The sequence below is a fragment of the Lutra lutra genome, chromosome 3 (assembly GCF_902655055.1).
Source record: "Lutra lutra chromosome 3, mLutLut1.2, whole genome shotgun sequence".
Taxonomy (NCBI): domain Eukaryota; kingdom Metazoa; phylum Chordata; class Mammalia; order Carnivora; family Mustelidae; genus Lutra; species Lutra lutra.
The window spans coordinates 172436598-172450164 of record NC_062280.1 but is presented as its reverse complement, the minus strand read 5'-3'; the positions used below and the strand labels follow the sequence as shown (position 1 = coordinate 172450164).

Here is a 13567-nt window from a genome sequence, read left to right as displayed (position 1 = left end):
TATCTGTGGCTGAATCGGCTCTAAAGGAAGAGAATTAAAAACACACTGTTCTTATTTTAGCTGGGGGAAAAGTCCGAAGTTTCAGATGGTTCGAAAACTATTTCGGAACCGTCGAGGTTATCTCACCTTTCTTTTGGGGCAGCCCTAGATCATTACCTCTCTGCGATCAAGGCGAGTAATTTTGGACAAGACACCAATCCTCTAGAAGTCTCCCAAGGGTTAGATTACACCAGCCTGTGCTTCCCAATCCTGGCCACACTACAGCGCACAGTACGGTACTGCAGGACACTGAGATAAACGGAGGAGGCAGTACAGCACACCTGGAGACCACGGGCCGCCCTTCGTCCCCAGCACAACGTGCAGACGCTCTCAAGGAGCGCTCCCGTCGGGAGGTTCGTTCCACTCATGCGCCACAGCCATCTATTACATAGGACGAACTGGGACTCCCACTGTTTCTGAAGTCAGCGGCCTCTCCCTTCTCGTAAGAAAGGAAATCTCTATTCCGTACGCGGGCCAAGGCGTAAAATAAAAACACAAAGGCCGCGAACCACGTAAATAACAAAAAAAAAAAAAAAAAAAAAAAAAAAAAAATCGAAGTACCACACTCAACCAGCGCGCTCCCCGCCGATCTTACGTCTCTTCCCAGCAGGCACCGGGAGTCACCGCGAGACTTCATCAATTCTCGCGAGATTTATCGGCAGCCATCTTCTTGGGGGTGCTAGGAGCCGGGAAGACCCCCCGAATCGTTTCCATTTAGCTGCCCTTCGTCTTCGCTTTCTTCACTTTTGCCTGTTCTGCGTTGCCAACACCACCTGAGCCCAAGGCTGAGTGAAAGCCCGGATCTAGGCGCGTGTCGCGCTCCGGGTTCAAGATTTGCTCGGGTGGAGGGAAGGGGGAGGGCCCGGGCAAACCGTTGCTGCCTCAGTCGGGGTCCGGGGACGGGGAGCTCCTGGCACCCCGTGGATTCGCGGCCTGCGACGGTACCCGCAGAGCTGTTCGCTGATCGGGGCTCGCGGGAACCTGCCACCGGCGCCTCCCACCGCGGCCCACGCGGGAGGCGCGCGGAGGAGGGGGCGGGGGCAGCGGCGGCTGTAGCGGCCGCGACCTGGGCGGGCAGAGGAGTGTGACGGGCCTCGGGGCCGCTGTGGATGGTTTCTAAAATGATCATTGAAAACTTCGAGGCACTCAAGTCCTGGCTCAGCAAGACTCTCGAGCCCATGTGAGTATCCGGGGGCTATCTCCTTGCAGGGATGAAAGTGGGAGATAGGCGGACACAGAGATATGTGCAGTTGCCCGAAGTGCCTGTGATGGAGGCCGAAGCGGTGAACATAGATCCCCGGGTTTTGTGTTTTCTCCATTTCCACCCTCGCTTACAGGTTCAGGATTCCCCAGAGAGCCTGAGCTGACCTTTATTATACCGCTGAGTTGGTCCTCCAACTGATACCTCCTTCTCTTGTTTTCCCGTTATATGTAGACCGATCCCAATCTACACACACATTTGGTGAGGGCCCCCAAATCGGTTTCTTTTCTTTTAGTGAATCCGAGCATAACCTCTTGCCCACAGACTGTTTTACCTTGTTTCTTTAAATGAAGTGAATGGCCCTTGTTAGGGACTAGGACAGTTCTAATGTAAGCCATTCACGTTTTACCTAAATATAGTCCCCGAAAGAAAGGCCACGTTTCCCATGTGCTATCTGGCTCACCCGCACCTCTCTTAACTGATTGAAGATGTAACAGGTGCTAAGCTGCCCAGTAAGATTCCCTTTTCCCACTAGAAGATTTGTTAGCTTGGGGAGGAGGAAGAAAATGTTATTTATCCATATGGTATATTTGGCACGTTTAAGTGGGATGCTGTAGATGGACTCAGTGTGTGTGTGGGGGGGGGGGGGGTTGTTCAGAATGCTGGAATGTTTTATATTGGAAAAAATAAGAGTGTTTTAAGGATTTAACTTTTAATACATACAAAATATATCGTGGGTCAGGTGCTTTATCATAATTAGTTGATTTACAATAAACAAAATGAAAGAGGGAAAATCCATTCATTTAATAAGTTTATTAAGTGCCTGCTGTATATTGCAGGAAGCCTTGGTGATAGAGCTTTTAAATTCCAAAGTTGAGAAGACAATAATAAATGAGTATTAAAGAAATAAGATAATTCCAGATTAAAATAGCAGTGACTGTTGTAAGAATAGAGGGTCATATAAAAGACTGATTAGAAGGCCTCTCACAGGAGGTAGCATTTGAGCAACACTTAAGGAGGAGAAGAAACCATCTGTGTCAAAGTCAGGAGAAAGACTGTTCCTTGTAGAAGGAACAGCAAGTGCAAAGGCCCTGTAGCAGATATGATCATGTTGTGTTCCAGGAAGAGAAGGAAGGCAACTCTGGCTGCAAGGAACATTGTGATGGGGGAGAGAATAGAATAACAGGAGGTTGGAGAATTAGTCAGGAGCACATTATTTAGGTTCTGTGAGGTCATGGTTAAGACCTAGGATCTTATTTAAAATACAGTGAGACCTTAAATAATTTAAAGCAAGCAGGGATTGATTTGATTTTAACACCGCTTGCTTTGCGGAGATTAAGGGGGCAAGAATGAAGAGACTATTCTGAAGGGCACTGTAGGCAGAAATGTAGGTCGTTTATATTAGAATGATAATGGAGACCGAACAAAATATGATTTATAAGTAGATCTGATAAAACTTGCTGTTAGGAGTGGATGTGGGAGATAAGGGGAAGGGAAATCAAGGATGATGACTAAGAAGTTAGCCTAAACAGCTGGATGGGTGATGATGGAGAAGGCTGGGGGAGAACAGGTTGAGGGGAGGAGGAAAGGTAATGGTGTTTGTTACACATTCAAGTTAGATATTTAAGAGGTGGTTGGGTTGAGTCTAGAACTCATGTAGGACTAGAGAAAGAAAGAGTCATGTAGAGAGTATTTGAAACTATGGAATTGTGGGAGATTTCCTAGTCAGAATGTTGATAGGGAGGAAACGAGGGCCCACATTTGAGGTAAATCTCAAGACTGAGATTTATGGTACTTACGATACAAATGTATGGCAAGAGAGGCGGGTTGTCAATTTGATGAGATGCTGCAGAGTGGATGAAAAAGGCAGAGGCAGATAAGTGGCCCTTAAGTTGGGATAGGTAGGAGTCATTGGTGACCTTAGCAAAATAGTTTCATTGAAGTGAGATGGTCCAGATAGAAGCCTTATTTCAGTGGATGGAGAGAGAGAGAGAGAGAGTGCAACAGTGGTTGTAGTGGTTTAGAGGATGAACTTCAGAGTCAGAATGGCTGGCTTTGAATTTTGCCTCTGCCACCTACCAGCTGTATAATATTGGGTAAATTACTTCACTCAGTGCCTCCCATTTCCTCATCTGTATGGGAAAATAATACGTGTTAATCTTTAGACACTGCCTGGTTTGTAATTAGCACTCAATAGGTATTAGATGAACAGAAAGTGTAAAAAAAGATTTTTGAGTTTAAATAGCATTCCTTTTTAAAGAAATTTTTGAGTTACAGTTGACATACAATGTTACATTAGTTTCAGGTAAGCAACATAGTGATTTAACATTTCTATATGTTATACTGTAACCTAAAAGAAGATTATAGTTACGTAGTGTATGCTTGTGACTTTTATTCAGTTTTAATAAAGTATGTTTCAGATATCTTATAGCCTACTTAGATGACTGTAGCACTGCAGTCATTACTGTTAGGATAAATAAGGCTGCTAGTACAGCCTAGACAGTGGTAGGAATTGGGATTGGTCCTTTCATAATGTACATTGCTGTGGTAAAATTGAGCCCTTATCCAAGTTCCTGTCCTTTCATTGCATTTTAGATGAGTTCTCTATGACTTTTAAAGCTGATTCCAATTGCTTAAGACTTGTGGTTTCTAGCCTTGGTTTTGTGAAACTTTAGGATGTGTTATCTAAAGGGATTTTTTTTTGCTTTACTTTAAAGGTGTAATTGCCAAATAGCACTTATTTGAAGGGAGGACATTTGAAGGCCCAAGGTTAAGATGTAACTCAAAACTTGTATGGAACTTTCTAGCTACCTGTGCTAGTAAAATATCTCATGGTTTTGGACTTCCCCTGCATTTTCAATGTTAATTCAGCAAGCATCGAGTACTTAATCTGTACTTTGCGGTGTGTTAGATACTGGGGATATTGGGAAACTACCTGAAATAACTATATTCATATTGTTTACCATTTAGCAGGGAAGACAAATGTTGAACAAGTAATTATAAGATCTTTGAGTATTGTGAAGTCCAGAGTGCTGTGAAATGTATGTTTGGAAGGTCAAAAAAGGCTTTTGCTGGCATAACATTTGATCTTAGCTTAAAAGGATGAGGATCAGTTTGCTAGGGCGAAACGGTGGGAGAGCTGTGAAAGCATTCTAGGTTTTGAAGAACAGATTTATGAAAGCCTTAAAATGAAAGAAAAAAAGTGTTTTGGAGGAAATGAAAGAAATTGAAAAAAAGAGCAAAGGGAAGAATAGCAGAGGATAGCTCCAGAGAGAGAGGAGCAGGATCATTCAGGACTTTGTTGAGTCATGTTAAGGATTTTGGATGTTAATTGAAAGATAGTGGGAAGCCAGTGAGGCGTTTTAGTGCAGGACAGTTTTCAGATGGACATGAAAACAAACAAAACCCCAGCCTGGTTGCAGTGTTTTTGGCGTGAAATAAAAGTCGGTAAATCTGCTTGTTATTTGGTTATAAGGTCTGTAGATGTGTCAGGGCTCTGAGTTTTGCGTTTTTTCCCCCCATTGAAAATGTAGGTGTTAAAATTGGCATCTTGAAATACTTCAGATTGATATTTTGTTCTCTCAAGCATTTGCTTAGTCATACTTGCTATAATAAAATGAAATTAGATGTTGGTCTTTTCTTTAACATTTATTTCTTTTTGCTAATGTGAAGTCCTGGAAAAAAATTTTAAGCTGTGTGTGTGTGTGTGTGTTCAATTTTTCTGTTTTTGTTTTCTAAATAGAGAAGGTTTCTGCTGTATTTTGAAACTTTTTATGAGTTTTTACATCACTAAATGGGTAACTTAATAAAATCATAGACTTTTTTAGCCGGAGGGAAACCTCAAAATCAAATCAAATTCAAAAAAACTCCTTAATTTTTCAGACGATGGAGAGGCAGATAGACTTAATGATGTGCCCAGATTTTGTGAGGTTAGTAGTAAAAACAGAATGCATAGTTTTGTGTTCCTGCTGCTATGTAGTGCTGGGGAGTTAATGTTGTGTAGTGGAAAGAAGCCAAGTTTTGTAACCATATAAACTAGTGTTCACATCTAAGTTCTGCCACTTAGTAATCTAGCGAAATGAACCTCCCCTTTCCTTATTGGTATAATAGGGGGAATTATACTTATTTCCTTATGCAGTTGAAAGAAACGAGACACTTTTTTTTTCAAGATTTCTAAATTAATTAGCCATGGCCTGAGATGGTCACGGTGAGGAGAGGGAGAGGGAGAAGAGAGAATATTAAGCAGATTCCCTACTGAGCTTGGAGCCCTGCCAGCTCATCTCACAACCCTGGGATCATGACCTGAGCCACCAAGAGTTGGATGCTTCTCCGATGAGCCACCCAGCAACCCCTGAGACACAATTTTTAGGAGCCTAGCCCTTCTGTCTTTCCTTAAATACTGCTTGATTAAACATAAATAGGTTACTTTTATTACGACCACTGCTGCTGCCACTACACCTGCATTTGTATGCATTGTTGATAGTTTTCTATTACTTCCAAGTTCTGAGAGGTAAGGAGACCTCCATTTTGCAAGTGAAGACAGTCTGGCACAAAGTTCAGGTACTTGTCCAGAGTCACACAGTAATTTAAACTCACGCTTTTTTGCCTCTGGAGCCATGTACTTAATTTACTGCTACACAGTATAGTGTATTCTGCTCTCTTACTGTATGCACTTTTTATCCTATTACATTTTCATAATACTAGCTACCGTTATAAAGGAGTAAAGTTCGAAAGTATTATGGTTATCAGTGCTTTACAGTTTAAGAAACTTCTTCAGAGTTTTTGTAGTCTTTCTCCCCTCACCCACACTTGTTGGCTATACCTTTCTTACCACATTAAAATTATTTTTGTTCCTGTTTTACAGGAAGAATTTGAAAGGTGATCTTTTCACTGCTGAACTTTATTCCTCTTTCCCTCCTTTGATCTTTCTCTTTTTACAGACTCCTTTTGGCATAGAAAGTCAATTTCCTAGTCCTTAAGGAAGAAAAACTCAGCAACAATAGCAGCAGAAACAAAACAAAAAAATAAAATAATACTTTTCTTCCAGTCATTTTCATGCTAGCTTTTCCTTTCACTAGTAAATCTAGAAATAGTAGTCAGTTTTTAATTTTTCCTTCCTTTGTCCCCAACCATTTAGTTTCCTATGTCATTTAGTTTCTTCCTCCTTATACACAAAATTGCTTACCTCAGTATTACCAGTGAATTTATTAAATGTAGAGATTTTATATAAATTTTATATTTTTTGTCCTATATATATAACATTAAGCAATGCTGATGCTGCCTTTTTTTTTTTTGAACTTCTATCTTAAATCCCTAATACCTTGCTTCTCTTTCTTCTCAAATCAGCTGTCCTTTTCAGTTCTTTTTCTTGCCTTTTAGTTACATTTTTTCAAGTTCTTTTTTCATGCCTTTTTTCCTCTCAATTATTTCTACTTCTGTCATCTCATTCACGTTCATTCCCATGGATAGTTTCCATTATAATCTGTTCCAGTGGTTCTTAAAACCTGTGTGTGTGTGTGTGTGTGTGTGTGTGTGTTGGAGTCTTTGAAAGTTTGATTAAAGACTTCCTTCCTTAGAATATTGCATATGCTGTATATAAATTTGCTTTGAATTTCAGAGCTTTTCCAAGAGAACCTCTAATCTCTACATCATTTTTCACATATGTATTTTCAGGCATAACCTCTCTTCAAAACCTTATTCCAGTTGCTAGCTGTATATCCACCTGGTTCTCCCATCTGAACTTCAAACTACATTTCTGAAAATAAATGTTCTCTGAATTTACTAATTTCCATTTCATTTCGTCAAATTTTCCAGGCTTGAAATTTTATTTTTTGTTTTTCCTCCCTTTATTCTTTCCCCCTTCAGTTAATCATTGGGTTCTATCTCTTTTAATAATTGTTACTAATGACATTGCTCAATAGGGGCCCTCACACTTCTTATCTAAACTTTTGCAGTTGGTTTTGTTTTTTTTTTTTCTTCCCCTTAGTTCCATCCTGGATGCTCAGTCTTGTTTATATGCTTTCATTTGATCAAAATCTTTAGCATTCCTAAATAAATTGCATACATTTTGGCTTGGGATTCAAAATGTACAATCTGCTTATCTTTCCAGTTTTATCTTTCCATTTTTTTGGTGAGTCTTAATTTCAGCAAAGCTGAACTTTTTTCTATATCACATTGTTTATACTGTCCCCTTTTCCAGACTTTTAGAGGGTAACATTCATTGAGTGCTTATCATATACTAATCATTGTGTATTCATTGAATGTGATCTAGATTCTGTTATTTCAGTTTTAAATAATGAGGAAATTAAGTCTTAGGCAGATTAAGTAATACGGTTCATTCATAGCTGATAAATAATGGAGAAATAATTCCAAACAAGATATTTTGATTTCAGAGCTTTGTTGCATGTTATGATATACTGCCTTTCTCCATTTCCTTTATATATGTTGAAATCAAAGGTGAAGGATGATTCCAGTTCTTCCAGAATGTTATGATCCATCCATCTGGAAGGAGTGACATGACTCTTTTCTCCTAGCACTAGTTTGCATCAATTATGACATCCATCATTTGCATACTTGTTTAGTAGTTAATTCTTTTTTTTTTTTTTTTTTTTTTTTAAAGATTTCATTCACCTATTTGACAGAGAGGTCACAAGCAGGCAGAGAGGCAGGCAGAGAGAGAGGAGGAAGCAGGCTCCCCGCTGAGCAGAGAGCCCCATGCTCGATCCCAGGACTCTGAGATCATGACCTGAGCCGAAGGCAGCGGCTCAACCCACTGAGCCACCCAGGCGCCCTTAGTAATTAATTCTTACTACTTTAGCTTCATTATTAGAATCTCAGGTCCTTGAAAGTGGACTCCAAATCATAAGATTTTTAACTGTCGTCCTGTCGTATACAGCACACAGCATAGTGCCTTGTGTGTCATAAATTAAATGCACTGGTTGAAATTTCTAGTTTGGGTAATCATAACCTAAGGAGAGAGAAATGTAAACTCTAAAATCTACCAAACTTCAACGAGAATTTTATTTCCGAGCAGCAGATGTGTGAGCAATTTGAAAAGTTAGTAATCTCTGGGTCTGTTTCTCTTTAGTTTTACTTTATAGCACCTTCAGATTATGTAAAGCCTAAGTGATTTTTTTTTTCTTAAGGGGGAAAGGACACTGAAAAATAATAATAACATTTACTCAAAGTATTTTTGAATTCTGTTATGTGTAAGCTGCGGGCCTCCATGGAGCTGCCCAGAAAAGAATGCTATATGATAATTCTAGTCTGATGAATTTTACAGCTGGTAGAAGAATTTTTCTAGGGGCCCCTGCGTGTCTAAGGCCTTAAGCATCTGTCTTCAGCTCAGGTGAGCCCAGCATCAGGTGCCCTGCTCAGCGGGAAGCCTGCTTCTCCCTCTCTCTCTCCCCTGCTTGTGTTTCCTCTCTCGCTATGTCTCTCTAAATAAATAAATAAAATCTTAAAAAAAAAAAAAGAATTTTTCTATACTTAATTATTGGTTAAAATATTTTTCATTATCTTCCTTATACCTTTAACTTTTGTTGAGTTGACTCTCATTACCACATTTCGCTGCTCGACCTTTTTTGGCTTTTTCATCTGAGTGCTAAGTAGTTAAAATGGATAAAGCATTTTCTGTATGTTTTAGCACATCCTTGTCTTTGGCTTACAATAGTTCTCAAATAAAATCATTTTATATGCATATAAATCAAAAGACAGAGGTACTATTATGAGCAAAATAGGAAGTCAGATATTCCGGTGTTTGGTGTCTACACATCAGGAGTGACTAATTTAGCTTGAGCTAAAAAGCTTCTAGGAATATTTTTTCCTTCCTCCTGCTTCCTTAGTCCCAGAGAAAAGAGAATGAGAGAAATAAATGGATGGTATAAGCCCTTCCTACCAAACTTAGTCACTTACTTACTCCCACTACCTTATTTCTGTGGAACAGTCCTTTTTAGTCTACAAATAGTAACTTCTCAAACAGGTGAAAGTTTATTTTTAACTTGGGGTCATATTTAATATTGTGTGTGTGTGTGTGTGTGTGTGTAATAATGGAATTCACTTGAGATCTGCTACTGAGTGATTCTTCCTGAGATATTTTACCAACACGTAAGCAGGTATGTTTATGTATTCTTTCTCCTTTGTACACAATTGGTATCATACTTGGATGTCATTCCATATAATACATAAAAGTGTTGCCTTTTTATTAAGGTTACATAGTATTTTAATGTAATAGATATACCATAATTTAATCATCTGTATTGATGAACTGGACAAAAAGTACTACAGTGTATATATTTACCACATGACACACCCATGTATACCCATCACTCTGATTCTGCTGTTAATATTTTAGTGTACTTGCCCCGTCCTTCTTTGATATATTTCATTTATTTATTTATTTATTTATTTGAAAGAGATCACAAGTAGGCGGAGAGGCAGGCAGAGAGAGAGAAGGAAGCAGGCTCCCCGTGGAGCAGAGAGCCCGATGCGGGGCTCGATCCCAGGACTCTGAGATCATGACCTGAGCCGAAGGCAGCGGCTCAACCCACTGAGCCACCCAGGCGCCCTCTTTGACGTATTTTAAAGTAAATTGCAGATGTTAGTGAACTTATTGCTAAGTACTTATGCATATCATTAGAGTTCAGTATTTATAGCTTTATTTATTTATTTAAAAACTCATTTATTTATTTATTTGACAGAGATCACAAGTAGGCAGAGAGGCAGGCAGAGAGAAGAGAGAGGAGGAAGCAGTCTCCCTGCTGAGCAGAGAGCCCCATGTGGGGCTCCATCCCAGGACCCTGGGATCATGACCTGAGCCAAAGGCAGAGGCTTAACCCCCTGGGTCACCCAAGTGCCCCAAATGCACCACTTTTTTTTTTTTTTTAAAGATTTTATTTATTTATTTGATAGGCAGAGGTCACAAGTAGGCAGAGAGGCAGGCAGAGAGGAAAGGAGGAAGCAGGCTCCCCGCTGAGCAGAGAGCCTGATGTGGGGGCTCGATCCCAGGATCCTGGGATCATGACCTGAGCCCAAGGCAGAGGCTTTAACCCACTGAGCCACCCAGGTGCCCCCCCCTTTTTAAAGATTTTATTTATTTATTTGACAGAGAGAGAGGTCATGGGCAGGCAGAGAGGCAGGCAGAGACAAGCAGAGAGAGGGGAAGAAGCAGGCTCCCTGCTGAGCAGAGAGCCTGATGCAGGGCTGGATCCCAGGACTCTGGGATCATGACCTGGGCCAAAGGCAGAGGCTTTAACCCACTGAGCCACCCAGGCGCCCCTCAGTATTTATAGTTTTAAAAGAAGTTTGATACAGTCTTTATATAATAGTGTACACAGATCTTAAAGTGTATCCTTTGATGAGTTTTGCAAATGTATACATCTTTGTAACTCAGTTCCCTGTCAAAATAAAGAACATTCCCATCATTCTGGAAAGTTTCCTCATTCCCCATCCCATGCTACCATTTACCCGTAGAAATAAGCACTGTTCTGATTTTTTGCCACTGTATATTAGTTTTGCTTGTTATGGAACTTCATTTAAATGGAATTTTAGAATAGGTGCTCCTTTGAGCAGGACTTCTTTTTACTTCTCAGAATGTTCTTGAGATTTATCCATATTGTTGCATGTATCTTAGTTTTTCCTTTTTACTGCTGAGTAGTCCATTGTCAAATGCATGCTATATAATACCTGTGCTATGTTTTTTTTAGTACAGACTAGTTAATTTAACAGAATTTTTCTTTTTTCTTTTTAATTGAAAATAATACATGTTTTATTTTTTTTATTTTTTTTATTTTTAAAGATTTTATTTATTTATTTGACAGACAGAGATCACAAGTAGGCAGAGAGGCAGGCAGAGAGAGAGGAAGGGAAGCAGGTTCCCTGCTGAGCAGAGAGCCCAATGTGGGGCTCGATCCCAGGACCCTGGGATCATGACCTGAGCCGAAGGCAGCGGCTTTAACCCACTGAGCCACCCAGGCGCCCCAATACATACTTGTTTTAATAAAAACTCATAGAGTATAGGAATATAACCCAAAAGTGAGTTTTCCTAACCCCATCCTGATATCGTATGTAAAAAGTTCAACATAATTGTATATTTATAAAAATAAACATACATATACTGTGTTTATATAGGTATATGCAATTGACCCTGAATATCACTGGTTTAAATTGCATGGGTCCAGGGTGCCTGGGTGGCTCAGTTGGTTAAGCATCTGCCTTTGGCTCAGGTCATGGTCCTGGAGTTCTGGGATCAACCCCAAGTCGGGGCTCCCTGCTCAGCAGAGAGCCTACTTCTCCTTCTGCCCCTCACCCTGCTCATGCTCTCTTTTTCTCTCTCCAAAAAAAAGAAGGAAAGAAAGAAAAAAAGATACCAATTAAATTGCATGGGTCCACTTACACATGAATGTTTTACAGTACTGTGAATATATTTTTCTACTAACTCAATATTTTCTTTCATCTAGCTTATTTTACTGTAAAAATACAGTATATGATTATATATAACGTATGAAATTTGTGTTAATTGTTTATATTGCTAAGGTTTCTGGTCGACAGTAGGTTAGTAGAATTAAGATTTGGGGGAGTCAGAAGTTATACGATTTTTGACTGTGTGGGATTGTCACCCTTAACCTTTGCATTGTTCCAGGATCAACTGTAATTTTTTTTAACATGGGCAGGATCATGTTGTTTATATGTTACTGTAAGTGATATGGGTAACAGACACTCTGCATATCCTCCCATGTGAGTATATACTTTAGTTTCCTGTTCTTCCCAGTGGTTCCATAGTATTACATTATGTGAATATATTATATAATTTATTTTAATAGTGCTTTACTTAAGACGTGGGCATTAGTTTCTAGAAAAAAAATTAGCTTATTTTCTTAATGTATTAAATACCTGCACATAGTTGCAAGAAAGAAAACTTGCCAGAAGGCTTTGAAATGAAAAGTTAAAGTCCTCTTCACACTTCTCGCCCTGGCACTTTTAGTATTAATATGTAATCTTTATACCTTTAAAATGGCTGATTCCAATTTTGAGTAGCTCTGCCATACTTTACTTAGCCATATTTTTACTTGTGATTTAGTTCATTTCCTAGGGGTTTTTTGGTTTGTTTTTTTACTTTATAAATAACTGCAATGAACATCTTGCCATTTGTAGTTTATTTTTCTCTAATTTTTCCTTCTTTCTTTCCTTTCCTTCCCTCTCCATCTCTCTCCCTTTTCTTTTCTTTTTTGTTTCTACTCCTCTTCCCACCCCCCTCCTGGTTCCCATTAGAGAGGAATTATTTTCCAGATGTCACCTAATACTGCTGTTGGAGGCCTTTTTAACATTAAAAGATGTGTTGAAAGCTCAGCCAGGTGTGCTTCTGGTGGTGATGGTTTAATAAATCCAGTAGTTCAGATTAACTTATTTTTTGAAGTCATGTACTGTGTTGTGGCAAGTCCTTTATCTAGTGTTCTTGTCTCAGAGAGCCATTTAAAAAGTGACAGAGGGAGAGATAGTGTGTCAGTATAAATTCTGGTCTGTTTTTGACTTTATAACTTTCTACATCCTGCTGTTTTGACACTCCCTGCTGCTTTGCCCACATTCTCCAATTATTAATTTTCCATTGCTTACTGGCAATTTAAAAGCTACTGTGAAAAAGCATTTCTACAAATTTAAGATTTATACAAATCTTAAAAAGTTACCAAAAGTAAAAGATACTTGATTACAATTTCTACATAAAAGCATTAAAATATTCTGTTCAGCAGATCATTTGTTGCTTTTTGTAATACAGTTTTTTTAATTGAATAAATTTGCTGAGTAACATTGTATAATTTTTAAGGTGTAGTGTGTCTCTTTAATACATTTATGTATCTTAGTATGACTGTCGATGTAGTGATATTTATCATATAATTATAGTACAGTATTATTGTCCGTGTCTGTAATACTGTGGATTAGGTCTCTGTGGCCTATTTATTACTCATTACATGTTGTGACCTTAAATACCATCATGCCTGTCTCCCCCCACCCCCGCCCCTCAGACCTGCCCACCCATCGTAGCCACCATTTTACTCTTTTTCACAGGTTTAACTTTTTTTAGATTTCACATGTAAGTGATTCATACAGTACTTATCTTTCTCTGTCTGATTTATCTTAGCATAATGCACTGAAGGTCCATCTTTTTTTTCACAAAAGTAAAGATAACTTCCTTTCTTGTGGCTGAATAATATTCTGTTGTATTTATGTACCGCATCTTTTTATTCATTTATATATCGATGGGCATTTGGGTTGTTTTTAGATCTTGGCTGTTGTGAATAATGCTGTGATAAAAATAGAAATTCATATATCTCA

At 39.1% G+C, this 13567-nt stretch overlaps 1 protein-coding gene across 13 annotated transcripts in view; it reads left to right on the top strand.

The window, feature by feature from the left end:
• The first annotated feature begins 720 nt into the window (after positions 1-720).
• Positions 721-13567, top strand: part of RBM26 (RNA binding motif protein 26) — an 88368-nt gene continuing 75521 nt past the window's right edge. For 5 of the 13 annotated variants that reach the window (XM_047720208.1, XM_047720207.1, XM_047720211.1 and 2 more), the window contains exon 1: positions 721-1219. In XM_047720208.1, the coding sequence (XP_047576164.1) occupies positions 1149-1219 (71 nt within the window). In that variant the 5' untranslated portion in view covers positions 721-1148. The remainder of the gene's footprint in view (positions 1220-13567) is intronic. The other 8 variants (XM_047720214.1, XM_047720205.1, XM_047720204.1 and 5 more) reach the window with 2 other exon arrangements.